The sequence below is a fragment of the Procambarus clarkii genome, chromosome 27 (genome assembly GCF_040958095.1).
Source record: "Procambarus clarkii isolate CNS0578487 chromosome 27, FALCON_Pclarkii_2.0, whole genome shotgun sequence".
Classification (NCBI taxonomy): domain Eukaryota; kingdom Metazoa; phylum Arthropoda; class Malacostraca; order Decapoda; family Cambaridae; genus Procambarus; species Procambarus clarkii.
In genome coordinates this window covers 19,067,369-19,095,302 of record NC_091176.1, presented here as the reverse complement: position 1 = coordinate 19,095,302, position 27,934 = coordinate 19,067,369, and the positions used below count along the sequence as shown (strand labels likewise).

General features: G+C 42.7%; 2 protein-coding genes across 8 annotated transcripts in view; one reads left to right on the top strand and one right to left on the bottom strand.

The window, feature by feature from the left end:
* The window catches only part of LOC123762622 (thiosulfate:glutathione sulfurtransferase), a 42,874-nt gene extending 40,322 nt beyond the window's left edge, over positions 1-2,552 (top strand). For all 4 annotated transcript variants that reach the window (XM_045749238.2, XM_045749237.2, XM_069332404.1 and 1 more), the window contains 2 exons: positions 242-404; positions 1,093-2,552. In XM_045749238.2, the coding sequence (XP_045605194.1) occupies positions 242-404; positions 1,093-1,222 (293 nt within the window). In that variant the 3' untranslated portion in view covers positions 1,223-2,552. The remainder of the gene's footprint in view (positions 1-241; positions 405-1,092) is intronic.
* LOC123762620 (cell division cycle protein 23 homolog) overlaps positions 2,540-27,934 on the bottom strand; it is a 44,457-nt gene continuing 19,062 nt past the window's right edge. Inside the window, exons 6-13 of one of the 4 annotated variants that reach the window (XM_045749234.2) lie at positions 23,201-23,378; positions 19,354-19,533; positions 16,774-16,938; positions 16,270-16,364; positions 11,459-11,610; positions 7,712-7,901; positions 5,186-5,254; positions 2,540-2,972 (exon numbers count right to left, since the gene is read on the bottom strand). In XM_045749234.2, the coding sequence (XP_045605190.1) occupies positions 2,859-2,972; positions 5,186-5,254; positions 7,712-7,901; positions 11,459-11,610; positions 16,270-16,364; positions 16,774-16,938; positions 19,354-19,533; positions 23,201-23,378 (1,143 nt within the window). In that variant the 3' untranslated portion in view covers positions 2,540-2,858. The remainder of the gene's footprint in view (positions 2,973-5,185; positions 5,255-7,711; positions 7,902-11,458; positions 11,611-16,269; positions 16,365-16,773; positions 16,939-19,353; positions 19,534-23,200; positions 23,379-27,934) is intronic. The other 3 variants (XM_045749235.2, XM_069332403.1, XM_069332402.1) reach the window with 3 other exon arrangements.

The window sequence follows — 27,934 nt, the reverse complement described above, 5'->3', positions numbered from 1 at the left end:
ACTGTACATACAGTATACTTTTTTCCCTTGGATATAAGTATCGGTTCCTGAAACTTGGTTGCCCCTTTAGCCCTGCCTTGATGGCTTATATTTTCTTAATTCTGCACCATATAATTGAAAAGGCTGTATTACAGTGTTTAAGAGACTAGCTTTTGTTGAAGACATAATGTAAACTATAATTTAAGTACTGTACTAGCATGTGCTGCAAAACTGCTTTTTCATTAACTTTTATTGGTTACAGTTGGCAAGATTAAAGTTGCCCTTCAGCTTTCGAAGGATGAATGGGAGGAAGAATTCCACATGGAGAAACCTGACCAAGAAGATCGTAACCTGGTATTTTATGCTCGTGGTCCAAATGCATCCAGTGCTGCAGTAGAAATTGCTCACCGTCTTGGTTTCAAAAGGTAACATTATTTTACTGCAGCCCTTAAGTATTGATATTGCTGATATTGTTACTACTGAAAGAATTCTTGTAGGTCTTTTTGAAGTTTGTGTAATTGTTGTATTTTTCAAAATACAAAACAAAAAACCTAATTGTATGCACTTAGTTATAAATGATTATTTAGCACTTACACTGTTGAGGTGTTTTTTTTATAAAAAAAGGAACCACCTCGCTGTTGGGGGGGGGGGGGGGTACCCAGATGTTCATTCATTAAAATTTTAATGAACCATAATTTGTGAGCAGAGCCATTGACCATTATATTGGTTTCTCAAGACTTTAATTTTTTTTTACAGAACATTAATTTTTTATGTTCTATCAAAATGTCTGGAAATAGTTTCTAGTTGGTGGGGAGGGAATGGGGGGGAGGTTTTGTTGAAAATATTCAGTGTTGATGCATAACATAAAAATGTTGCCATTGAATGAATGTTAAAGATCACAATATAATTTGACTAACTTCAAAATAGGTAATGCCTACAGTTTTAATGTATCCTTAAATATGCTTATTGGTGCTTTGCCATTTTGTTGGCTTTTGGGTGTAATGGTGCATATTTGGAAATTACAGCCATAATTGTTATAGGTACTGTTATTTTGGTATGACAGATTGACACGCATACATTCTCAAAGAATTAAACGGGTGTGTATCTTAATAGGTCGCGCCATTATATTGGAGGATGGGAGGATTACTGCAAGCAAACAGGCCGGCCACTCAAGAAGCCACAGAATGGCTTTGCATCGTGTGACAACTACTACACTAGGAATTTTGATCAGTACTACTTGTAAGGAGAGCGAGTGAAGGTGGTCTTTGACAATTTTGTTTCACAGAACTGTATCAGGGAAATTTATTTTTTTATACTTCATTAATGATAGTGATATGTCCAATATTGTAAACTGATCAGTTTTATGACAAAAGGAGCTAACATTTATTTGAATACTAATGCTCCAACATCAATGGCAAGTGTTGATGTTGAACAGTCAAAACCACAATGCTCGATAAAGTTGTAAGTAGTGGAAATTATTATTGATCTGCATAAGTCAAGAGCCCATAAAGACTAAACACTGTCTTTGTGTGGGGGAGCTGCCATCTTTTTCCAATACAAGAGCACACTGACTGAGAGTTGTCTTTTCATTTAATGTAAAAAAAAATATTTATGCTGCATAGACATTTTTGTTAACTAGGTCCAAAGTTTTATAGTGGATAAAATAGCAGTATAATTCATATATTTGCCACTTTGGTTACTTTTGTTGTCAATTTTCTGTGGATTTATATAATGGAGCTAATGCTATTTTTACTTGTTATAAAATATTCATGGTTAAGCTGCCTGATTTGCATGAGTAAAAGTATTGGCCAAATTAGCAGTTGTATCTAATAATCAACTTTTACATTATAACAAGATATATTTTTAAGCAGTAAATATTACACAATAATCGAAATGCACCTGTCATAGAAAACTGTGTGACAAGTTCAGTTTGCTGATAATGGTGGCTAGATATTTTTTTTTTTTTACTATATGCAGTATAAATAATTTTGTTGGCAATATGATGGTTTTACTTAAATGTCCAGTGTAGCAGGAGGTTAACAATGTTAAAATGAGCAAGAATTAAGTGGATGTTTGCATAGTTCACCTATAGTTTCCTATACATAACAATGAATAAAACCTAACACAAAGAAAATTAGAGCAATATTTAAATTTGTCTGTCTTGCCTACAAAATTGAAGAATTTATAAACTTTAAAAAACATTTACTATATTGTAATGCAAGAAAACATGGTGCTGAATCTGATTGATTACTCCAGGACCTCGAGAACCACATTTCACTTGGTATTTGTTTTGAGCGTTATGTGGGCTTTGATGCTTCATGGATGAGAAGAGCTGGTATAAGAGTTTGGTTTAGTAAAGGGTAACCATATTTTCATACTTGAAGTATGGAATGAGGATTGTACAGGTGGTTTTTTCTTGTTGCTTAAAATTGGCCCAATGTCTAATAAAGAATAATACTGTAGTTATTTTAAGTACAGAGTATGAGCAAATTGTGTAAGTTAATAAATTTATTCAAATTTGTAATAATTTAACCATTAATAACACTGAGTAAACACAGGATTAAAAAAAAAAATTGTTTTATTTAGTAGCACAAAAAAGTATACAATGTAACCAATATTTTTTTTCAGGCACGTAATAAACTTACAGGTTGGAAAAATAGGTAACAAACATGAAAATTATATATACTGTACAGGAACAAATCTTCACTTGCATTATGCAAGCTCATGTATAAAATTCTAGAAAAAGTATATTCTATGACATTTACAGAGGAATTGCGGCATAGAGCAATTGCCAATAAACAGTGAAATAAGTTTATATGATAAAAGAGAAACACGTACACATTATATATAGAGAAATAAAATGAAATGGGAGGCTTATGCTATGGGGTATATGAAAGGCTAAGAGGCGGTAACCGTGCAGAGGCAGAGCGATCTCCTCCAAGGGGTACTCGAGGCCTGACTCTGCTCACCAAGACACTACCACAATCATCCTGCTGTAAGAAAGTTAAAATGTTATACTTGGGCTGTTAATAAAATGCAGTAATCAAATGATACTGTACATACAATATTTTAACTATTCTGCCAAGTGTGCCACATAAATTGATCTGAAAGTAATATGAAGCTTTGCTGCATGTTAATTTAATTCAAATTTACTTAACCCTTGAACTGTGCAACATGTCATATGACGTGTTGAGTAGCTACCCAAAAGTGCGCATCATATGATGTGTTGGAGTACTACTCAAGATTTAAACGGCACGCGGATACATGGGGTTCACATCACCTTCATCATGGCTCTTGTAAACAGACACCAATTTCAACAAAATCGTGGGCCACATTCCCGGGTGTGAGAGCGTCGGTACCGAGTGAGCCAAGGCTGGCACACGCAGCATAAGCTCGGAGCACTGCTGTTCAGCTTGTGACCACAGCATCACCTAAAGATGTCAAAATATATATGTACATGCTATTATTTAGCGATGATAGTATTACAGAAGACCCCTGTGATAAAAATGACCAGGATTCTGATAATAGGAGGATTGTTGTGATAATTAGCACTGTAGTGGGGTTACCTTGAGGTTACCCTGAGGTGCTTCCGGGGCTTAGCGTCCCCGCGGCCCGGTCGTAGACCAGGCCTGGTTGCCGGACTGATCAACCAGGCTGTTGATCAGGCTGCTCGCAGCCTGACGTACGAGTCACAGCCTGGTTGATCAGGTATTCTTTGGAGGTGCTTATCCAGTTCTCTCTTGAACACTGAGGGGTAGGCCAGTTATGCCCCTTATGTGTAGTGGAAGCGTGTTGAACAGTCTCGGACCTCTGATGTTGATAGAGTTCTCTCTCAGAGTACCTGGGAGGAGGAATCTTGGTGGGAAGGGAGGTAAGTAATTATCAGAGGAAGGCACCAAACCGGAAAGGCTATGTAGCATCATCAAATGTACGGAATAATCGGAGAGCGCTAAATATCACCAAGGATGCCAATACGAGATTATTCATAAACATGAAAATGTTTACGAATAATCTCTTTTTTTTCTTCCATGGTCATTCTCACTGTGATTTCTTGCCTTGAACCTTACCACTGGCTTTCTTGGGACCCATAGTGTGGGGGACGGTGTCAGTGGTGTGTGGGGGGAGGGGATGGTGTCAGTGGTGTGGGGGGGGGGGATGGTGTCAGTGGTGTGGGGGGGGGGGATGGTGTCAGTGGTGTGGGGGGGGGGGGATGGTGTCAGTGGTGTGGGGGGGGGATGGTGTCAGTGGTGTGGGGGGGGGGGGGATGGTGTCACGGGTGGGGTGGATGGTGATTCCCCCATCTCAGATTATTATCGACACCAAAAGGGCATGAGAGATATTATAATGAAGCAGTGCACAACGAAGAAACAAACTATAGTTCAAAAGTTTTTGGTATGGTTTCACAGTAGGCCTACAGAAGCAGCACCCAGCACTAGCAAGGACTCCCTTTGTGAGTCAGGTGCAATGTTTCCTAATGCAAATGTGTCCTGGCATATGTATTTATTATTTTTATTTTTAAGAAAGTTGTTGGGGCCGGACGGATGAACGAATTCCACACTGGAACGAATCGGCTTCGCCCCATATAGTTTGTTCAAGTGAGGACACACTGTATGCATATATTATGTGATACCTCTCGTTTCCTTTTTAGAAAGCACATCTTAAGTGCTTCAAGAGTGTTCCAATAATTTTGCTGCTTTACCATGTCTCTGCATGTTGTATATGTTCTCAGAATTCCTTCTATATCTCCTTTGAAAAGGGAAGCATATCGGGCTAAAGATCATTTTGCTGGAGTCCCAGGATTTTAAGGTTTCCATAATCCAGCTTATTTTCCTGGTTGATACTGTCTTGTCAGACAACCTAATTTAATGAGTACTTGTATATCATTATTCCCAGATCCATTACATGTCATTTTCCTTCTATGGGAAGATATTTAAGTCTTGTATCCTGTATTTATAATTTAAGCACTGTATTTATAATTTATAACTGCTAAAAATATTAATTTTGTTGCCCAGTCGAAGACTTTATTGATAACAGCTTGCAGTTTCTTCAATGTCTTCAACAGAGGTAATTTTCATACTGATTTTTGGAGAAAATCCCCAGGTGAAGCATAAAATAAAAAAGTAAAAAATAACCAGTTTGCAATGAAAGGTTGCCAGGCTCTTGTACCTGGGAACACAAGAGATGACACCACCCACAAAATACTTACCGTGTTTTGTTCAGTGTGTTGTCTTCTATTGGCTATCTCCCTTAACATAGTCTTGCCACTTTCTCGAGTCTGTGTGCAAAGGAAAGTCTCAGTGATCATTTCTGTACTCCTAATTTTGTTAACTTCCATTTTATATTAAAATATTCTGTATAATTAAAATATACTATAACTGCTTAAAATCAAATAGAAGTATTGTATACTGTACTGTGGTTAGACTACTTTCTATATTATCATATGGTCAGAAAGCCTTTAATTACACTTTCCATCTTTTAAATTTCCAAAATTTCTGTTTTCCAACCCTTGTTGGCAATAAACACTTGCAGTGGGTTTACCAAACAATTACAAATATTTGTACTGTACATAATGTACTGTAATTACAAAATAGCATGATGGAAAAAAATTGTCAGAATCTTAACTAATGGTAGACACGTCTTCTTTAATTTAAGGTGTAGGAATTCTATCAAATGGGTTAGGTGAGCAACATTTTTACGACATTCATTTTTAATTATCTAGATTGGAAATTATGTTCAGGGAGAAAAATGGGAATGTATAGCATGTGATATTTATCAAATGTCCTACAAGCAGCAGGCTTTTCAGTGTAAAAATTTCTTTAGATAAAAATACTTTTTGCCTACCTGCTCATATAGAAACACGCGCGCACACAAACACACAGTATCATATGACAGAGTACTGCACTAAGAAGACAGGACACTATGGGTATAGCTCTCACCCTGTAGTTACACTTAGACATTACACGCACACACACACCGAGTGCAGAGAGAATGTGCAACCGAGCTGAGCATCCCCCTCCAATTGATATTTCAGGGATCTATGTCCACAGGAATTTTAGCAGATACTGTATTTGGAAAAAGGCAAACATAGTTCCAATCTACAAAAATTGCAACCAAGATGACTTTAAATTATAGACCCGCATCACTAACAAGCGCGGTAGTCAAAATACTAGAAAAAATACTTAAAACCCAATGGGTTGAACACCTGGAGAGTAATGACATAACAGACAATGTGGATTTTGAAAAGGAAGATCCTGTCTAACAAATCTACTTAGTTTTTATAATAGAGCCACAGAGATCTTGCAAAAGAGCCACAGAGTGTCACAAAAAAGGCTGTTCTGGAAACTGGAACATGCTGGAGGAGTGACAGGGAGACTTCTGACATGGATGAAAAATTTTCTAACTGACAGACAGATGAGGGCAGTAATCAGAACAATGCATCTGACTTGAGGAGTGTTACTATCAGAGTTCCACAGGGTTCAGTTCTTGCACCAGTAATTTTCATCGTCTACATAAACGATCTACCAGAAGGAATACAGAACTATATGAACATGTTTGCGGATGATGCCAAGATACTGGGGAAGATAGGAGACAGACAAGGAGTCACAATAACATGGCTGAAATATGTTGACCAAACCACACACTAGAAATTGAAGGGACGACGACATTTTGGTCCATCCTGGACCATTCTCAAGTCGATTGTGGATGGAATACAATGTGAATAAATCACATGTTATGGAATGTGGAATCGGATGCCTGGAATATCACATCACAATCGACTTGAGAATGGTCCAGGGCGGACTGAAACGTCGTCGTCCCTTCTTTTTCTAGTGTGTGGTTTGGTCAACATTCATAGGAGACAGACGAATGGCTTGCCCTTCAAATGGATCTAAATAAAATAAGTTCTTGGAGTGACAAGTGGCAGATGGAATACAATGTGAATAAATCACGTTATGGAATGTGGAATCGGAGAAAATAGACCACACGCAACTTATAAAATGTGGAAAGGAACTAAAAAAAACTAATAAAGAACGAGATCTAGGGGTGGTTTTGGATAGTAAACTGTCACCAGAGGAAGATATAAAAAGTATTGTGAGAGGAGCGTATGCGACTCTTTCCAACTTCAGACTTGCTTTTAACTACATGGATGGTAAAAGACTAAGGAAACTGTTCATAACTTTTGTGAGACCACAATTGGAATATGCAGCAGTTGTATGGTGCTCATATCTCAAGAACCACATTAATAAACTGGAAAAGATGCAATGGCATGTTATAAAATGGCTTCCAGAACTGAAAAACAAGAGTTACGAGAAAAAACTAGAAGCATTAAATAATGCCAAAGCTAGAAAATAGGAGAAAAAGAGGTGTGAGATATGATCACCACTTACAAAGTGGTGATCACAGGAATCAACTAAACTGACAAAGATGAATTCCTGAAACCAGCAACTTCAAGAACATGAGGCCACAGTTTCAAGCAAAGGAAACAAAGATGCAGAAAGAAATATATATTTTTTAAACAGTGGTAGACGGTAGGAACAAGTTAAGTGAGGAGATGGTGGAAGCCAAAAGTGTCAGTAGTTTCAAAGCGTTATATGACAGAATACTGTACTGGGAAAACGGGACACCACAAGCGTAGCTCTCATCCTGTAACTACACTTAGGTAATTACATATTGTAAAACTAATACAATACATTCTGATAAAGTGTTGCTTTTTATGTATTAAAAGCATACTTACTTCCATGAAGAGAGTACATTTCTGAGCATAATCATAAGCCAAATCAAGCATATTTTTCTGAAGGCAGTGACTCGCTAGAAACTGATACGCTTGTCCCCGGTCCTCACTTAGGCCAGCATCTTCAGTTTCTTGCAGATATCGCTCATAAAGAACTGCAGCACGTTCGCCTTCTCCTAAACGACTGTATAACCTGCAAAGCAGAAATTCTACCTCTATACGCCCAGTACTCTTTTTAACCATTATAAAAATGGAAGCTCCATGCAAAATGTTTCACAAACTCAAGTCAACAAGATCATTCAGTGCAAATGCTTTACTGCGGCAAGGGAGGAATGATTGTTCAATACTCATTTCAAAAGTGCTGGGCAAAACAAAAAATACACCAGTAATTTTACCAACCTGATAGATGAATTGTCTAGAATAAAAGAATTGTACTGAATTTGACTTTTCAATAGCAAATACTGTACCATGCTGCAAGAGTGAAGTAATTGTTCATAAATAAACACTACGGTATTTGTAGTAACATAGTATAACACACAAATTACATTAAATGCCCAAATAAAATTTAAATATACAAGAAGAAAGGAAAGCTAACCAACAAATAAATAATGTGACAAGCTGTGAAGGGTTTAAAAACAACTTTTTACTTAACAACAACTCTGCCAATGCTGTTCTGTCAAATTATTCCTATTATATTGGAAATAATCCTTAACTGGGTACTGTTCTAAACTGCACCTTCACTGCTCTCTGTAATACCCATACTATCATAGCATGCACACAAATTCTTATGAAAATTCTGTCATTAGAAAAGAAAGAGGCAGTCCTTCAATCCCTCATATTTCACCTTCGGTCTCAACTGATATCTGCCATAAATTCACAAGCTCTATTCATTTTAACTAATGATGGTTATTTCAAGTCTTGCCATTTTATTTCACCCTTAATTGTTTTTCTGACTTTTACTTTTTCTCGTAAGCCATATTATTTATTTATTTATATAAAATAATATATATATATATAATGTCGTACCTAGTAGCCAGAACGCACTTCTCAGCCTACTATGCAAGGCCCGATTTGCCTAATAAGCCAAGTTTTCATGAATTAATTGTTTTTCGACTACCTAACCTACCTAACCTAACCTAACTTTTTCGGCTACCTAACCTAACCTAACATAACCTATAAAGATAGGTTAGGTTAGGTTAGGTAGGGTTGGTTAGGTTCGGTCATATATCTACGTTAATTTTAACTCCAATAAAAAAAAATTGACCTCATACATAATGAAATGGGTAGCTTTATCATTTCATAAGAAAAAAATTAGAGAAAATATATTAATTCAGGAAAACTTGGCTTATTAGGCAAATAGGGCCTTGCATAGTAGGCCGAGAAGTGCATTCTGGCTACTAGGTACGACATATATACACATACATAACTACATACCTACATACGTACGCGCGCGCGTGCGTGCGTGCGTGCGTGCGTGCGTGCGTGTGTGTGTGTGTGTGTGTGTGTGTGTGTGTGTGTGTGTGTGTGTGTGTATATATATATATGTCGTACCTAGTAGCCAGAACACACTGCTCAGCCTACTATGCAAGGCCCGATTTGCCTAATAAGCCAAGTTTTCCTGAATTAATATATTTCCTCAATTTTTTTTCTTATGAAATGATAAAGCTACCAATTTCATTATGTATGATGTCAATATTTTTTATTGGAGTTAAAATTAACGTAGATATATGACCGAACCTAACCAACCCTACCTAACCTAACCTAACCTATCTTTATAGGTTAGGTTAGGTTAGGTAGCCGAAAAAGTTAGGTTAGGTTAGGTTAGGTAGGTTAGGTAGTCGAAAAAACATTAATTCATGAAAACTTGGCTTATTAGGCAAATCGGGCCTTGCATAGTAGGCTGAGAAGTGCGTTCTGGCTACTAGGTACGACATATATATATATATATATATATATATATATATATATATATATATATATATATATATATATATATATATATATATATATATATATATATATAACATATATACCTGGCTATGGCTCACTGGTCGTTTGTCTCACTAAGAATTTGTCTAAAGATATTTGCTTTTGCCCGTTTTAACAATTGTCAACCATGAGACATGACATTGTCATTAAAAATGTTAACACAAAGGCTTGTTACAGCTTTATCTGGGCAAGCCTCTTCAGCAAAACTTTGCAGTTCTTTCCATATTGCACACATTTTCCTAATCAGGTCAACCACCTACATACAATCTTCATGTTAACAAATGTTTTCTTCTATCGACATCCTCACAACTACAGTATTTTCTTGGGTCAAACTTTACCAATGACTTTCTTGGGACCCATGGCATGATATATAATAAGAACTTTTATGTTAAGCAACAAAATAGCACAAAAACGATTAAATTTTTCACAGAATTTAAGTATGGTTATCACTAGGCAGGACACAAGTGTAAACTGACCGTACTGACTCGGACAAGTATGAACGAGTGTCATACTCTGGAGCGAACGTCGTCCACTGGGGCATATTTTCCGACAAAATTTTTGTTGTACATCGAAAAATTCATATTCAGATGCAACTGTACACCGAGGTTCCACTGTATAATAAATTTGATCAAGTTTTGATATAGGTATCATCATCAATAACTAATTCTACTCTCAATTTGGTGTTTTTCTACAGACAGAATAAGTAGAACCAGGATATGCAGGGCATAGAAAAGGGGTGAAATGAGCAAAAGAGTTACAATAATTGCCGGGTATTGTAATGAACAGAAGCTTGTTATAGAGTATAGGGAATATACTGAGACAAGTATATAGCAGCTTAGGGTGCTGTAATGGGATTGCAGGAGATTGCAAGCTTTCAGTGTTGTGGTGGTGGTATAATAGGTTTGTGATGGTGTGGTGGTGGTGGTGGTGTTCTGGGGCCAGATTCACGAAGCAGTTACGCAAGTACTTACGAACGTGTACATCTTTCCTCAAACTTTGATACCTTTGGTTACATATATTAACTGCGCCAACCATGTATTCTTGGTCAGCAAGAAACTGCGCCAACCAAGAAAACTCTCTGATTTTTCCGTACCCATTCTAAATGTGTGCGAGGTTGGTTGTGTACGAAATGAACTCTTAGGACCTCCAGTGAGAGGCAGTCATCTTTGAAAAATTCCCAGAATGCCCTAGGGCTGCTGGCATTGACTCCAGCTCCATTGACTAATGCCCCGGTCTAATGTATCACATATTAGTCCGATAGCTCCAGGAAGCCTCCAGGGCTTCCCACAGAAAATCTAAAACTAAATTTCCTTTCTAGACTTACTGTACTATGTACATGTATATATGTACTATACTATGCCTAGGATTGCTAGGAGAGGTTAGGTTCTATTTATGTTGCTGTTAAAATGTTTCCCATGTGGCCAAATTCAATAAAAGAAAAGTAAACTTTTTGGTGGACCATAACTACACATTTCTACATTTGTTTAAATAGTTACTATAAGTACTATCATTTAACTAAGTTGAATGTACTGTACAATATTTACAAGAAAATGAGTAATCATAAGCAACAATCACACTGGCAGAACATTGGTCACAGGCTAATTTGTATTATTCCTCAGGATGCAATTTCAATTAGCAAAGAGAGAAATCTTGAAAGCTAAGCCTTAAATACAAAAAGCAAAACAAAACTGCAACAGACTTTTCAAAGTAAATTGTATGGTAATTGTTAAACAAAACTTGGAGGGAAAAAGGGGTTCTTACTTGGCCAGTCTAAGTAATGCAATGCCCTCTATGTCACCAACACTGTGGGCTTTGAGGAAACATTTTTTGGCTTCTTCCCACTTCTCTAACTTTTCGTAACTTTCCCCGAGTGCCACCAGCATCCGAGAGTCATTTGGTCTTAGCTTCTGAGCCTGGGGTGGTAAATAGTTTTGTAATACTTAATATTTAAGCCAAAAATTACATTGTAACAAATTTAAATGCAATGAGCAAAAAACCAGCGTTGAATGTAATGAAACGCCATTTTCTGGGTGTGACCCGGAGGCTCCCCGAAGCTATACATGCTAATATGCCAATATCAGACTTTGGCATCAGTCATGTGTATGGAGTTCTGTGGGCCTACCAGGGACCACGAGCCAGAACTTAGCCCCTTCAGAGAGGCAAGGAGAGCAATGGCCTATAGAAACCCTCGTGTGGCTGGAAGCATTGTATGTCTGCCATCGATCGGGCACCCAGAAAGATAAACATCCCAAAACAAACCCCTATTCTGGTTAAAACTGCTACCTAACACCGAACTAGTGGATAGAACTCCCCAAAAAGATACGAGCAAACTAGCACAACGTCACACGTCACTGCACCGCTGTCTGCGCAGCTCCCCCCTCCCCGGGAACGGAACCCAAAGGAACCCGGAATCGAACCAGGGGAAGGCCAAACCACCACATTTTGCCGGCGGAGAAACACCACATTTTGCCGGCAGAGAAACACCACAGAAAGGAAAAGCACAGCCCCCAGAGAGAACCCCCTGGGAAAAGTCATAACAGACCAAAAACCGAGGGACAAGGTGTGGGAGCAAGCATAACAGCCAGGGGACACTGAGCCCAAGCCCAAAGGCCCAAAACAAACCCAAAACAGACAAAATGGAAAACCAGGTGTAAAATCAACACTAAAACGTTCCCAGAGGAACAGGCAATGGGCAGAAAACACCAGAAAAGCAAAGAAACGACAACAGGAGAATAAAACCCCCCGAAAAAAGGTGAAAACTCACCCAAGAAGCTCGCTCGCACACCCAGTCGCATGTAAACAAACCGCAACGCCGCCCTGGCCACGCTGGGAAACCGGCAGACGAAAATGGCCGCCAGAACAGTGGCTAAGATTGACGCTAAAAAACATACTGGAAAAACCGCTGGGATTTGACTGACGCTGATTTCATTTGATGACTGACGCTGAGATACAAAAACACGCCAGCAAAAGTGGGAAGCAAGCAGACTGGATGGGCGAAAAATGCCGCCCGAAAGCAGAAAACCCAGGCAGGGGCAAACCGCACCAGAACTGCTAGCAGGCATCCCCCACAGCCCCGGGAACCAGCTACAGAGGCCCCGGGGCAGAGCCGTCCTCCAAGCCCTCCGCCCTTAAAGAAAAGCAAGAGTCCATGGGAAAGGCAGCAAGAAAGGGCCGCTGGTAAGACCCAGAAGCCTTGGCAGGAGGAACCGGCCACCGAAAACCGCCCGAGTCTCGGCCCCAACCAAACCCCAACCTCGAAACGCGCAGACGGTCCGGAGCAAAGAACAGGGAGGGAAAGGGGCGAACAGCACCTAACCAAAATGGGGCGGCCTCGGGGCATCCGAGTGGGAAACCAACCTAGCATGTTGCAGCAACCTAACCTAGCTAGCAACACGGATGCTGCCTGTACTCTGAACAGTAATAACATCAGGAGAGTACTGGAGAACAAGCAGAGAAAATCTCTTGCAAGACTCCGGGTCAAGGTGTCAGTGACCCAACAGGCAGCATGACGGAGGTAAAAGTGGCGACTGTCACCCGGAGACAAGGGCACAGCAACCAACGATCCCGTACAAGACGGGTTGGAACCCAGAAGACACATTCAATGGTCCCCCGAGCCCAGACAGGGGTTTCCAGGACCCGTAGACTGACTGCTACGGGAAGCCCGGGCAAGGTGTTGCTAAACTGGTAGGGGATAGCACTGAAAACCCCTGAGACGTGTACAATCACAGGGGCCTAGCAGAGGGCCGCCAAACACTTCCAGTGGAACTATAGCCACACAGGGCAGACCCCCACCAGGCAATTGAAAATAAAAAAAGAAAAACCCCGCAAAAGTACACCGTCTCCAGAGGCAACAGGAACCGGTCGCCGCTTAGGTGGCCGGCTGTGCAACACCTTGACGCCCTAACCAGCACAATACCAATCCCTACCCAGGGGCAAACAAGGGCCCCAAGCCCCAGCTGGCCCCAAGGGCGAGGCAAATGCCGAGCAGCAAGAACCTCTACGGGAATGGTTCCCGAATGCCCCAGGGAAGATAACCCTGTTACGCAAGGGCAGTACTCACAGGACGCTTAGGGAAGTCAGCCACTAAGCGCATGCAGCCCCGGCACTGATGAGGTACTCCTGGCCACCGCACAACACAACACACGGCAGTGAACGCCACACAAGGCAAACACTGCCTAGGAAACTTAGGCCAGAGAAGCATCTATCCCGGTTGACATTAGCTTACGAACTGAAGCTTGGCAGCCGGCGCAGTAGGTCCGGGGCTCCCCCCTCCCCCTCTCAGGGCGGGGAGGGCTGTGTGGACAATCAGCGCGGCAGTAAAGTGTGATGTTTGCTTGTTTGCTCGTTTCCTTGGGATTGTAGGGAGTTTCTACCTCTCTGTTCAGTTTTTTGTTTTAGTTTTTTACCATGTGGGGTTTGTTTTGTCATGCCTACCTTTCTGGGTGCCTGACCCCGGTCGATGGCAGATAAGGAAAACCCCAACCACAAGAGGGTCTTCCAGGGCCATTGCTCCCTGAAACCTCTCTGAAGGGGCCAGGTTCTGGCGCTGGTCCCTGGTAGGTCTGAACTCCTTAGCTAATGTCCCGGTCTAATATAACATACATTAGCCCGATAAGCTTCTGGGAGCCGTAGGGGCTCCCCACAGAAATGCTCAAGTACTGTACCTTAGAAACAAAGTATTTCACATAAATAAACAAAAGATTAAAATTGCAAGCATTATTATTATCTATGTGAAGGATTATTATAAGTAGCAAATTTTGTTGATGCCAATCAATGCTACCATTTCCCATTTTAATATAGAAGGGAGAGATCTGTCTGGAAAATATAGGGGTTTTCATTGAATCAGCCACGTCCTTGCCCAAAATGCTTGAATCGCAACTTCCTTTAGACAAATTTATCTTTCATTAATAAAAAACCCATATATTTAAATGACCAATCCATTAAGTCACACTAATATCTCTCACTTATTATACCCTTTCTTCTTCACCTTAATGACTTCCCATAGGCAAATCATTCTCAATAACTCTTCTCAATTAATTTAATTAACACTTTCGCCCACGAATGACGCAGCATTGCGTTGTTTATTTACGAGACGGAATTTCACGAATGACACAGCCTTGTGTTGTTTCCGGCGGCAAATTGGCGGCGGCTTCAGGAGAGGCGAGCTACAGTTTTGGACATTATATGCATATACATCTCATAGGGAATTTCATTGCAAACACAATAACACCAAAATGAATGACCTAGGACCAGAATTGAGGTAACAAAGTTGAAAGAGTATACCATTTATTGCTCTTTATTAGCGCTCACTGGGGTAATGCTCCATCACTGTCTCTGTTTGCTGTGGGTGGTACGCCGGTCTTTTGGGCTTCATATGCATTTAGTTCTGTAGAGAATTCTATTGTGAACACATTGATATCAATTTGAAAAGCCTAGGACGAGAATTGAGATGACAAAATAAAAAAAAAGAGTATACACTTTTTAGTATTACCACGGTCTCTAATGTAAAGAGAGGAGCCTTGGTGGTGGTGCCCTGTGGCACAGTGCTCTATTTCTGGTAACCTTGGCCCACTTTCATCTTATCAGCAGGGCATTATATGCATATATTCCTGTAGAGAATTTCATTGCGAACACAGTGATACGAAAATGAAAGACCTAGGACCAGAATTGAGGTCACCAAAGTAAAAAGAATGTACACATTTTTTCGCTCTTGCACGATCCCGGGTAACTCGCTCTCACTTTCTCTGTTTGCTGCGAGTGGTAAGCCGGGCTTTTGGAGTTTATATGCATTTACGCCTCTAGAGAATTCTATTGCGAGCACATTGATACCAAATTGAAAAACCTATGACGAGAATTGAGGTGACAAAGTTGAAAAGATTATACACTTCTCAGTATTACCGCGCTCTCTAATGGAAGGCCCGGAGCTCTCTTCTGGGTAACCACGGCCTGCATTCATCATGTCAGCAGGTGGAGCACGCTACGGTTTTTAAAATTATATGCTTATACCCCTGTTGGAAATTCTATTACGAACATATTGATACTGAAATGAAAGACCTAGGACCAAAGTGAAAAGAGGGTACACATTTTATTGCTCTTGTGTGCTCCCGGGTAACTCGTTCTCACTTTCTCTGCTGCGGGTGGTAAGCCGAGCTTTTGGAGTTTATATGCATTTACGCCTCTAGAGAATTCTATTGCGAGCACATTGATATCAAATTGAAAAACCTATGACGAGAATTGAGGTGACAAAGTTGAGAAGAGTACACACATTTCAGAATTACCGCGCGCTCCCGTGAAATGCTAAACGCCACCTGGGGTAGTGTGGTGCTCGCGGGCCCAAAGCAACAAAGTGTTAAGTCAAATGCTTACTCAAAGCTTCGAGCTTCCTTCCATGGATAAATCAACCAGTGTGATAAATATTTATTTTATTGTATGTACATACTCTTTACTAGGATATATGGTACATAAAGTAACAAAATTACAGTACAGTACTAAGATTTACCACTAGGAAATTATGATTTGCAGTAGTGAAAAAGAGGAAAACAAAAATATTATTTTATGGTTTGCTGTCTCACCTGTTTGAAGTAATATAAACAATAAGCTGGAAGTTTTAATATCTCGTAGGTCTGGCCAAGTCCATACCATGCACGGTAGTCCCGTCTGTTCACCTCTGATAATCAAGAAATATACATTAAATAATGCCTAATATAACTAAGCAAGCTAGTCTCAAGACTGGAGCATAACAAAACTTTGAAGTTGTAGTTCAATATAAAAATAAATACAGTAATCAAACATTACAATGTTATAACCAATGAGCATTTGCAAAGACTGCCAAGAGCTGGATTGTAAGAACTATACAGGGCTTAAAAGAAATAGTAGTACTGTACTCTATTTTTGTTTCTGATTGCCCAATTGCCTGTACTTGTACTTCACTAACCCTAAATATCTTTCCTGCTACTGCATCCAAGGATAGATAAAGTGGGCAAAAAAAAAAAATGAAAGATAAAAGGCAGAAATACCTTTAATAATATTAAGCAAAACACACTGTGGTATAAAGTTCTTCCACGCATTTTACATACCAATAGCCTGACGATAACATTGGATAGCAGCATTAGTATTCTTCATTTCCATGTATTCATGACCCATCAATGTCCAAGCTGCCAAGTAGTGTGGATTAAGCCTAAGTGCTCGCTGAAAATACTGTACTGCCTTCTCGTGTTGGGATCTTAAGCTATAGTAGTTACCTGGAAAATATAAATATCTAGCTTTTATCCTAAGGAATTTCCATAGGCATGAAGAAAATTAATGCTGATGGAATGGCACTGTAAATACCAAATGAACAACTTATTATACAAACAAGATACTTTACTGAAGTTGATCAAGGAAGCTATACCTGGTTCCTGTACCAGGCATTGCTTACAATATAAAATAATAGTATGAGGTGTGAGGGCATATGGTGGGTAGACATATGCAAAGCAGTTGTTGAGTCTGAAAAGATATGTATACTCCTGGAGGCAGCCGTAGTCATCTATGTAGGTCAGAACCCAAAGACCTAGCAGACGCAGACGGGCCACCACGACCCTGGTTAAACACGTGAAAATGTGGTGAGCCAGATTAATAATCAATTTCGAAGAAATTCCTAATATTAAAACTGGTCTTTAGCAAATCTATTGGAAGAGTTTGTACCTTAAAATCAAAATATAACTTGGCATATACCACATATGTACTTATTAATCAGCCAAATAGTGACTATAAGCAATAAGTCATATATGTACTGTGTTGTGCGAGAGCGGGTTGCACCCTGAGACAAGGACACACAGCAACCATTAAACCCGCACAAGGCAGGCTGAAACTTGACAGATGCTTCCATGGGTTCACTGAGCCCCGACAGGGGTTTCCAGGGCCCGTAGGGTAACATTTACGAGAAGCCCGGACAAGGTGTTGCTAACCGGTTAAAAACCCAAACAAACAAGGGGTAGATGATAAAACTGAAACCCCTGTTACATGTACAAGTATGGGGGGCCTAGCAGAGGGCCACCAAAACAGTATCAAGGGGAACTATAGTCCCACTAGGCAGACCCCAAAGAGATAGTTACCTAATTATTTCAATGTCTCTGATTTTTCTTTGTTTTTTTGCTGTAATATCATTCAATAGTGTGTAGTGTGATATATTTATATAATAAAATGTGTGAATCATTGCTGTACTCAAAATTATGGTGTGCATATTATTGATTCAATTATTATGTTCATCAAACAGTGAACAAATACTTCGTCGATTATTACACAGGTTACATACAAGTATCTGCATGTTTTGTTCACCATAACGAACCACTAAGTTGGTATTACGAGTCAAAAAGCAATGACGAGTGACCGCCACACACCAGCCAGCCACTCGCTGCCACTCACTCCCTCAACACCTCATTCGCCCACATTCTCCTCCCACCATACTGTTTTTGCTTTTATTCACTATATACAGACATTATATATAAGTATCTACATGTTTTGTTCACCACAACTTTACAACTAAGCTGATATAGTTAGTTCAGGCACTAAGAGGCGTCGCTACACACAGTCAGGTGGCGGCTGCTTCCCTCACACATTCAAGGTCAGATGCGCTAAAATTTCTCCCCAACAATACTGTTTGTGGTGTTATTACCCTATATACACACATTATATACAAGTATCTACATGTTTTGTTCACCATAACTGTTCAACTAAGCCAGTATAGTGCCCAAAGAGCGTAGTGGCCACCCCTACCAACATGACAAATCATGCAGATGTCGCCATCTCCCTCACCAATATGGCTTCTCCCCCACACTCCTTTTGCTGTTATTACACTATATATACACGTTATATATACGTATCTACATTTGTGTTCACCATAACGAACCACTAAGTTGGTATGCTGAGTGGCAGTGGTAGCCAGTGGCGGCCATCATTCACTCTCTCCCTCACCTCACCTGACTCGCCACCATTTTCCTCCCATACTGTTCTTGATTTTATTCACTATATACAGACGTTATATATAAGTACTATCTGCATGTTTTGTTCACCATAGTGAACAACTAAGCTGGTATAGTGAGTCCAGACAGTAAAAGGTGGTCACACAGAGTCAGCAGACAATGCTACCTCCCTCCCCACCAAGATTACTCCTCCCACTACAGCGCTAGTTATCACAACAATCCTGCCAATATCAGAATCCCGATCATTTTTATCACAGTCAGGGGTCTTCTGTAATACTATCATTGCTAAACAATAGCATGTACATATATATATATTATGGCATTTTTAGGCGATGCTGTGGTCACAAGCTGAACAGCAGTGCTGCGAGCTCATGCTGCATACGTCAGACTTGGTTTCTCACTCAGTACTGAAGACCTCACACCCGGGAATGTGAACCACATTTTTTTTTTAAATAGCATCTGTTTACAAGAGCCCTGATGAAGGTAAGGTGAACCCTGTGTATCTGCGGGCCGTTTAAATCTTACTTAGTACTCCAACACGCCACATGACGTGATGCGCAATTTATAGCAAGTTACTCAACACATCATATGCCATGTTGTGCAATTAAATGGTTAACTTGTACAATATTTTATATCTATAGTTTCAATAAACTTGGTATCAATAAGACAAGACCAAAGTATTTAAAAGCTACTCACCAATAACGCAACAAGTCTCTACCCGATACTTGTCAACTTGCACAACACGGTGTGCAAGATGTGAGAGTTCCACACGCATTTCTTTCACGTACAGCAAGTTGGAATAAGTATCCAGGTTGTCCAGACGAAATGGGTCTATGGCTTCAAGTTCCTTGAATATTGTCACAGCTTGATCCACATCTTTTAAAAAGTATAATTTTCATTATAAATTGCAGCTGAAATTCAGTTATCATTAATTTCCATTGTAGCATTCCCTGCACAATTATTATAATGATAATTATTGTAAACTGAAATACAGAATACTTTGAAAGCATACTTTAGGTGAATTAGTTAATTTTGTGAAACAGTGTTTTAGTATTATAGAGCAACTTTGTATTCATAAGGTAAGTCAATTTTTTTTTATACAAATCACGAGGCTAATTCTGAAGTGAAATACTAGGCTAACATGAAGTATCCTAAACTAATAAAAGAGAGACTTAGAAATTGTTTGTGTAATGTTCAAACAGACACTGCTCATCCCATAACCTAGCAATGAAATTTTGTTTTACCTTAGACCACATTACTATATACTCTATCAGCATATTTGTATTGAGACAGTTTGAAGAGAAGGAATACAAGAATTTTGTTTGAAGTGTACTGTATATGGCTTTTTGTCATTTACTTTTTGTAAATCCATAAAGTTATTTGAAAAGGATTAGCAAATACAGTCTTAGTAAAGTTCTGTTACATGCTGTAAAGCAATTTTAAGTAGGAAGAAGTTCTGTACATAAATACTTAAAAGCTAATAGTGTATCTAATATGTGGTATTAATGAAGGTACAGTGGTACCTCCACTTACGAATTTAATCCGTTCCTAGAGACGGATCATAACTCGAAAATTCTTAAGTCAAAACAAATTTTCTCATAAGAAATAATGTAAATTGAAAATCCATTCCACACCCCCAAAAATATTAACTCAAAAATACATTTTATACCAAATACCACTCTTTTTGTACTAGCTAAAATACAGTACAGTATGTATATTTTACCTTTATTGAGAACTCTTGTTGGCATATGGAAGATGGTAAGGAGGGGGAAAGAAGGAGAGGTGTTACTGTTTGGAAGGGAAGTCCCCTTCCATTATAACATCATGCAGTGATGAGTTCTCTGGGGTACTCTCTCTCCTACATTTTGCCTGCATACCATTAGGACTTGGTTGTGGCTCACTGCTTGTTTTTCTCACTAAGAACCTTTCCATAGAGCCTTGTTTTTCCGTACGTCTGAACACTTGTCTGTAGTGAGGCATCATAGTGTCATTAAAAAGGTTAAGGCAACGGCCAACTGCAGCTTGATTTGGGCGAGTTGTTTCAGCAAAACTTTGCATTTCTTCCCATACTGCACACCACTTTTTTATTGTTGAGGAAGGAAGATTCTGTACTGCCTCCTCCTCCCTTGAAGAAATTTTCTCAGTCGTCTCTTGTTGCTGCTCCTTGTGAAGGGCTTGGAATTCTTCGGTGGTCAGTTCTTCGCTGTGTTCCTCCTCCAATGCACAACACTCAACTCTCACAACACTGTGAATGCCATTTCTTTTTCTAAATTTCTCTTACTATCCCCTGCTCCCCTTAAACTCTTTCGTATCTGCATCATTCGTTCCGAGGGTCTAATTTATAAGATCTTCATGCATTAACCTTGCTTTTTCACAAATGATGGGCTCTGAAACAATATCACCCACTAACTCATTGTTGTGTATCCAAATTAAAATTAATATAACTTTTTTAACATCCTTAAGTGTTTGTGTTCTATGTTTTATGATTATTGATACACCTTTTGCCACTTTGGCACTCATAATGTCCTGTTCCTTAGCAAGTACGGTGGATATCGTTAACATAGAATTGTTGTACTGCCTAGCTAGATCAACAATCTGCAAACCATTTTCATGTTTATGAAAGATCAGTTGTTTTTCTTTGTGGCCATCTCCACATGTGTTTTCTTAGATTGAATCTTACCACTGACTTTCTTGGGACCCATGGCATGATATATAATAATTACTTTTATGTTCAGAAAACAAAAAAGCACAAAAACAATGAAATTCTTTACAAGTGCGATCGTCGCTAAGCTGGTGGCTTGGGTAAATTGAGGCAGAACCCCATGTAGGGACACTTGGGGCAACCGAGTACATACAGGAGCCCCAGAACATGAAAAGAACTCTGCCAGAGGCAGAGGAAGAAAGAAAGGAAACACAGAAGGCAGAGCTGAGGTGAAGGCCACAAACGGAAAACCGCAGGAAAAACATGAAGAGGCTGGCTCGAAGAGCCACAGCACGACCCTTGCAAACACAACAAGAGAAGCACAGCCAGGAAAGCCCAACCTCACCAAAACAACCAAGAACACTCCAGCAGGGGAGCAGGAATGCAAAACAATCCACATATCTCCATGCCCCAACAGAGCAGAGCGAACCGAAACCAGAAATATGTCACTGGGAAGGACCATAGCACAAGACGGAAGCGAAAAAGCGCCCCCTAAAAAATGCGAGCTTACGCACCCAGCTGGCACATGAAAATAAGATGCCATGCCGCCCTGGTGGCTGGCCAGGAAGTTCATTTAATGTTATTAAATGATTGATTAATTTTGGCCCTGGGATGGTGGTTTGTTCGTTTGCAGCCGTCTCCTTTTCTGGAGAAGATCGAGACGGCGAGCTTCCGAAGGGGTCCATGGGTTATTGATGCTTGGATGGTCAGGCCAGTGGTGCATCATGTTTTGTGTCCAGTTGCAGCTCTCCGCCGTTACCTGTTCGCATCGGGTTCTGTGTCTGAGGACACTCTTTGGGTTGATCTGGTTTCCCACGGTCCCTGTCCCAGGGTTTGGGTCTCTCAGGTCGTCCGCTGGGTTATCAAGTCTAGCCAGCCTGTGGTCTACCCTCGTGTCCATGATGTGTGGAAGTTTGCAGCTCTAGCTGCGGTTTTTGGTAACATGTCCTGAATTGACATTTGGACACGAGGTCTTGTGTGGCTTTGGGGCGTCGGTCGCAGTCAGTTGCGCCGTCATATGGCATGCGGTGCTGCTGTCTCCCCGGGAAATTTCTTTTACTTATCTGTGGGTATATAGCTTCAGGAAGCCGACAGGGCTAACCTCAGAAAACCAGCATTGAATGTAATAAAATGCCATTTTCTGGATTGAGCCCTGGAGGCTCCCGACACCCTCCCTCCCACCGGTCGGCAGTTTGTTATAAGTCTACGAACTGCCAGTGTGAGCACTTGGGCCACCTGGGCGGGGGGCCCCTCCCCCTTCCCGGGGTGTGGGGTGGGTGTCAATAACACATGGCTAGTGGAGTGGACTTTTTCTCTATTGTTGTTTCCTCTTGGGGGGAGTTCTAAGGCTCTGTTCGGTCTTGGGTTGCAATGTTTTACCACTTAGGGTTTGTAATGGCACTCCTACCTTTCTGTGTGATACCCCCGGTCGATGGCAGACATGACTACTCTCTCACAATGCGGTGTGTTCATAAGCCATTGCTCCCTGTGCCTCTCTGAGGGAACCAGATTCTGGCTTGTGGTTCCCAGTAGGCACATAATGCCAATTAACTGATGCTCTAGACAAATATAATGGATCTCAAGCCGTTAGCTTCAGGGAGCCTACGGGGCTCAACCCAGAAAATAGCGTTTAATTACATTCAACGCTTGTTTTTTTACTGTTTACAAGTCTATTAAGATGTATTCCTCTCTCATTAATTATTGCATATACGGTGCTGTACTGCAATGGAGAATGGTGGTGCTTTTCAAAGAGGTAAATAAGCATTTGAGCAGCATGTACTAACTAGGCATCCAAGAACTAAAAAAAATAAAAAATAACTGAAGATAAAACCTTCCATTCACCTCTCTGGTTATGGTGTGTGATAGCAACTTGAGCCATGATGTATGTGGAGTGTGCAAGTCCAGCATCTTGCAAACTGGTGTAGATCTCCAAGGCTTCATCATTTAGCTGTAGCTCCAAGTAGGTGTGAGCATAAAACAATTTCCTCATCCAATGGTCAGGTAGCTTTAATGTGGCAAGCTATGGAAGTGTAAATAGCAGTTAATACAATGTTGAAATTGTACTCTTTGAGCACACTGATAACAGCTTTATTTATGGGGGTTTCTTACAAGCTAAGGGAACCAAACAGATAAATATATATGTTTAGATTTTCTGAATGTATCACAATTTATGCCATTCTAATTAGAACACTATCATATTAATGAACATGACAAAAAAAAAAAAAAAAGTGTTGAATGTAATGAAATGCCATTTTCTGGGTGAGTCCCGGAGGCTCCCCGGAGCTATCCCAGGCAGATATGCTAATGTCAGACTTTGGCATCAGTCATGTGTATGGAATTCTTAGGCCTACCGAGGACCACGGCCAGAACTGGGCCCCCCTCAGAGAGGCAAGGGGAGCAATGGCCTACATAAACCCCCGTGTTGTTGGAAGCATTCTATGTCTGCCATCGACCGGATAAGGCATCCAGAAAGGTAAGCGCCTCAAAACAAACCCCTATTCTGGTTAAAATTGCTACCAAAAGCAGAACTAGTGGATAGAACTCCCCAACAGAAAACAAGCAAACTAGTGTGATGTCACACGTCGCTGTGCCGCTGTCTGCGCAGCTCCCCGCTCCCCGGGAGGGGGAAGGGGAAGCCCCAGACCCTTCACACCAGCTACCCACACCTCGGTTCTGAGGCTGGATGTCAAAAACACGAAAAAAATGCCGACTGGAGGGAGGGATGCCGGGGAGCCTCCAGGACTCGCCCAGAAAATGGCGTTTCATTACATTCAACGCTGGTTTTCTGGGAGAAGCCCCGTCGGCTCCCCGGAGCTAACTACCCACAGACGGAAAAAGAGGGACTTACCCGGGAGGCGGTCGTCACTCACTCCTCAACTCTAAGTCGAAACAACTGGCTGCAACTGCCGACCCAAAGCAACACAAGCCCGATGGGGCCCAGGGACATTCACAAGGTGACGAGCAGCCAGGAGCCTGTTCGACCGCCAAAAACCCCATGCCTGAATATCAGACCAAGACATATTTCCAAAGATGGCAGCAAGAGCCGCGAACTTACGGACGTCATGGGCACGGGGATAGACCACAGGCTGGCTGGATTTGATAACCCTGCGGACGACCTGGGAGACCCGAACCCGCAAACAGGGAAGAAGGGAAACCGGATCAACCCAAAGCACTTTCCTGGACACTTAAGCTGTGGCGCGCAAATAACGGCGTAGCGCCGCAACCGGACACAAAGCATGATACACCCCCGGCCATACCAACCAAGCATCAACCACCCACGGACCCCTCCGGAACGCAGCAGTCTCATTCTTCGCCAGAAAAGAAGAAGACGGCTGCAAGCGAACAAAACAATCTCCACGACCAAAAGAGCAGAAACCCCTGCGTCGGAGGAGAGCATGAAACTCCCCGACCTGACCCCCAGAGGCTAATGCCAACAAGAAAAGAGCCTCGGAGAAACAATCCCGGACCGAAGGGGCCACATCGAAATGAGGAGACGAAAGGTAAGCGAGCACTCTGTCCAAAGACCAGGACGGCTCAGGCGGCACATGAACAGGCCGGAGATGAAACCTAGCACGAGACAGTTTGAGAAACGGCACAGATGTAACATCGATGCTGAAGGCAAGCTGAGGCGGCTCCGCCAGCGTCGCACGATACAAGGCGACATTGTTTGGCATAAGATGACGACCCTGAAACAACCAAGTGAGAAAGGACAAGACCACCCTAACAGACAACGCACTAACACGATGAAGATACAAAAAGAAACAGAAGGACTGCCAGGAAACTTCATACTGCCGCCGAGAAGAAGCCCTCAGGTGGGACACCAACAAGGTGGTCACCTGATCACCATAGAGATGATGATAGACTTGAGTCAAAAAAAGCCGTATGCGAAGACTCGAGGAGAAGATCGAACCAGCCACGTTACGTACCAGAAAGCAACGAAAGTGTTAACTTAGATGCCCCACAACAAAACCGAGCCAGTCCCGGAACCTTGGATGAATCAGGACATGCCAATAAGCGTCCCGGAAGTCTAGGGACACCATCCAAGCGCCCAGCTCCAAGAGGAGCCGAACCTGAGACAGTGTAGTCATTCGAAAGGAGGGGCAATGAACCCAGAGGTTCAGACGAGACAAGTCCAGAATGAACCGCAGATCCGCGTAGTCCCGTTCTGGGACCCGAAACAGACGGGAAACCCATCTGAGGGACGACATCGTTTCGACGATGCCCAAGCAAACCCACTCCGAGACGACCTGACAGAACGCAGGGGAAGAAACCTGCCCTGCCAGCCCCAACCCCCCGAAAGGGACAGGGGGGGCCACCCAATGCCACCGCAGGCTGACAGACACAACCCGAAACGCCCACGAATCGTGGGACCAGGCGTGGGCGAACCGCACAAGCCTCCCCCCATCGCTCCATCAATGGGGCAAACCGTGAAAGGGCCGGCGTCCCTTACGAGACCCACAACTCCACACAGAGCCTGGAAAAACTGCGCCACGGCCGACTCCTCAAACAGAAGAGGACAAAAAGACGACGACAGCCTAAGAGCCAGAGCCCAAGCAGATTCCACGGAGGAACCCAGCACCGCCTGCCGACATGCGAGATGGGAACCATAAAACAGGGAAACGTCATCCCGCAAAATCTGCGCGAAAAGCTTCAACAAGGCAGCCGACGAACTCGCTGCCGAGGACAAGGCGCTGAACCCCGGGATGAACCCAAGCGTCCTCACATCCTCCATTAGCCAATCAGAGGACAGCTCCAGGCGGGAAAAGAACCACAAGGCCAAAGCCAAAAGGCCCCGGGCGCGCAAGTCCTCCACCACGAGAGCCGCCGAAAGGGTGGCAACCTGCACATGGAGCTGAACAACGCCCACATCGCTGGGAAGGGCAGGGGCAAACAAGCACTCGTTCAGGTACTCAAGATCGCCCCCCAGGAAAACCAGAATCACTGTGGAAGCTTCCCGCCACTCCAGGGTGCGGGAACAACAGAAGGAATGCCAGGAATCCAGAACAAATAAAGGGCAGTCCGCTAGCCAGGAAGACTCCGGAACCTTGTAACAGAGCCAGAAAGGGAACGAAGTCCCAAACCTGAACTCAGATGGATACATTTCTGAGGAATAATCCAAGTCACGCAGGAGGTACGCTGCAAGGGCCACCTGCACCACACCAGGTTGGATGCGATAAGCCGAAAACCTCCGGAAAGACGGAACCAACGCACCCGAGGAACACAGAACCGAACCCCGGGGGGGGGGGGGGGGGGGGGGGGGGGTCGACACCAAATCCAACTCGTACGAAGAGGGGGGAAAAGAACACCTCACACCTTGTAACAACAAGCCCCGCTCAGAGAGAAGAAAAACCCAGGCGAGGTCCAGTGGGGCCCCAAGGCCCCCCCAAGTCAGCCCCTCCCCAGCCTCGAGGTCCTTTACAGCAGGATCTGGGGCCGAGTCCTCTCCCCAGGCACCGACCCCACAAGACAAGGACGGAGCAGCCGTAGAAACCGGAAAAAAGGGGGCCCACTGGTCAGATCCAGACGCTTCGGCTGGGAGACAAGACTCGAATGCTTCTGCCGCCCCCCTGGAAGGGGGCATCCCCCGAAGCTGCCCGAGTCTCGAGATCAAGTAACCCCTGCTCTAACTCCAAAACCCTCAGACGCTTCGGGGCCGGAAGCAGGGAAGGGGGGGGTCGGGGGGGGACCAGAACGAACAACAGAAGGGGAAGGACGAGGAGGTGCGGACTGAACCAGGATCAAAGCGACCCCCACCCCTCAGTCCGGGTCTCGAAAAGCAAAGCGGGGCAGACCCGGGGCATCCGGGTGAGCAACCAACCGAGCGTGTTGCAACAGACGAAACCTAGCTTGCAACGCACGTGCCACCTGTTCCCGAATAGAATCAGAGGATTGGGTAAATTGAGTCACAAGCAAGCAGCAACACTCAGAGGACTCGGGGTCAAAAGTATCACCGACCCAACAGGCAGCGTGGCAGAGGCAAAAACAATGAGGGTCACCCTGAGACAAGGGGACCGAGCAACCCTCAAACTCGCACACAGCGAGCGAGGACTCCGGGGTCACATCCATTGGACCCACGTGCCTCTTAGGGGATTCCCAGGGTCCTGAGTGTTTACTTTAAGAGAACTCGCGCTCAGGTAGTCCCAGGCAGGGTGCAGCTAACTGGCGCCCAAAACTATCAAGCAAATTTCTATAGCTGTACCCCAGGGACGTGTACACTCACGGGGACCTAGCAGGGGGCGCCACTGAGGAGAACCGTGGAAGGGCAAACACCAGTGGAATAATAGGGCAGAACCCCCCACAAAGCAAAAATAAAAAGAAAAACAAAACCCTGCAAGAGGACAGCGAACCCCAAGGAACAGAGCCGGCCGCTATGTCGGGAATACAAAGCTGCGCAGCACTCTGCGCCCCTACCAGTGCAAACTGCCTCTTACCTGCAGGTAACAAGGGAGAACAGAACACCCAAGAGCCCAACAGGCGGCGGAAAAACCGAACGGTAGAACGGACCAGCAGAGGCCGGTCCCGAGGAGCCTGTGGAAGGTGGCCCCCAAGCTCCAAGGGCAATACTTACAGGGCACC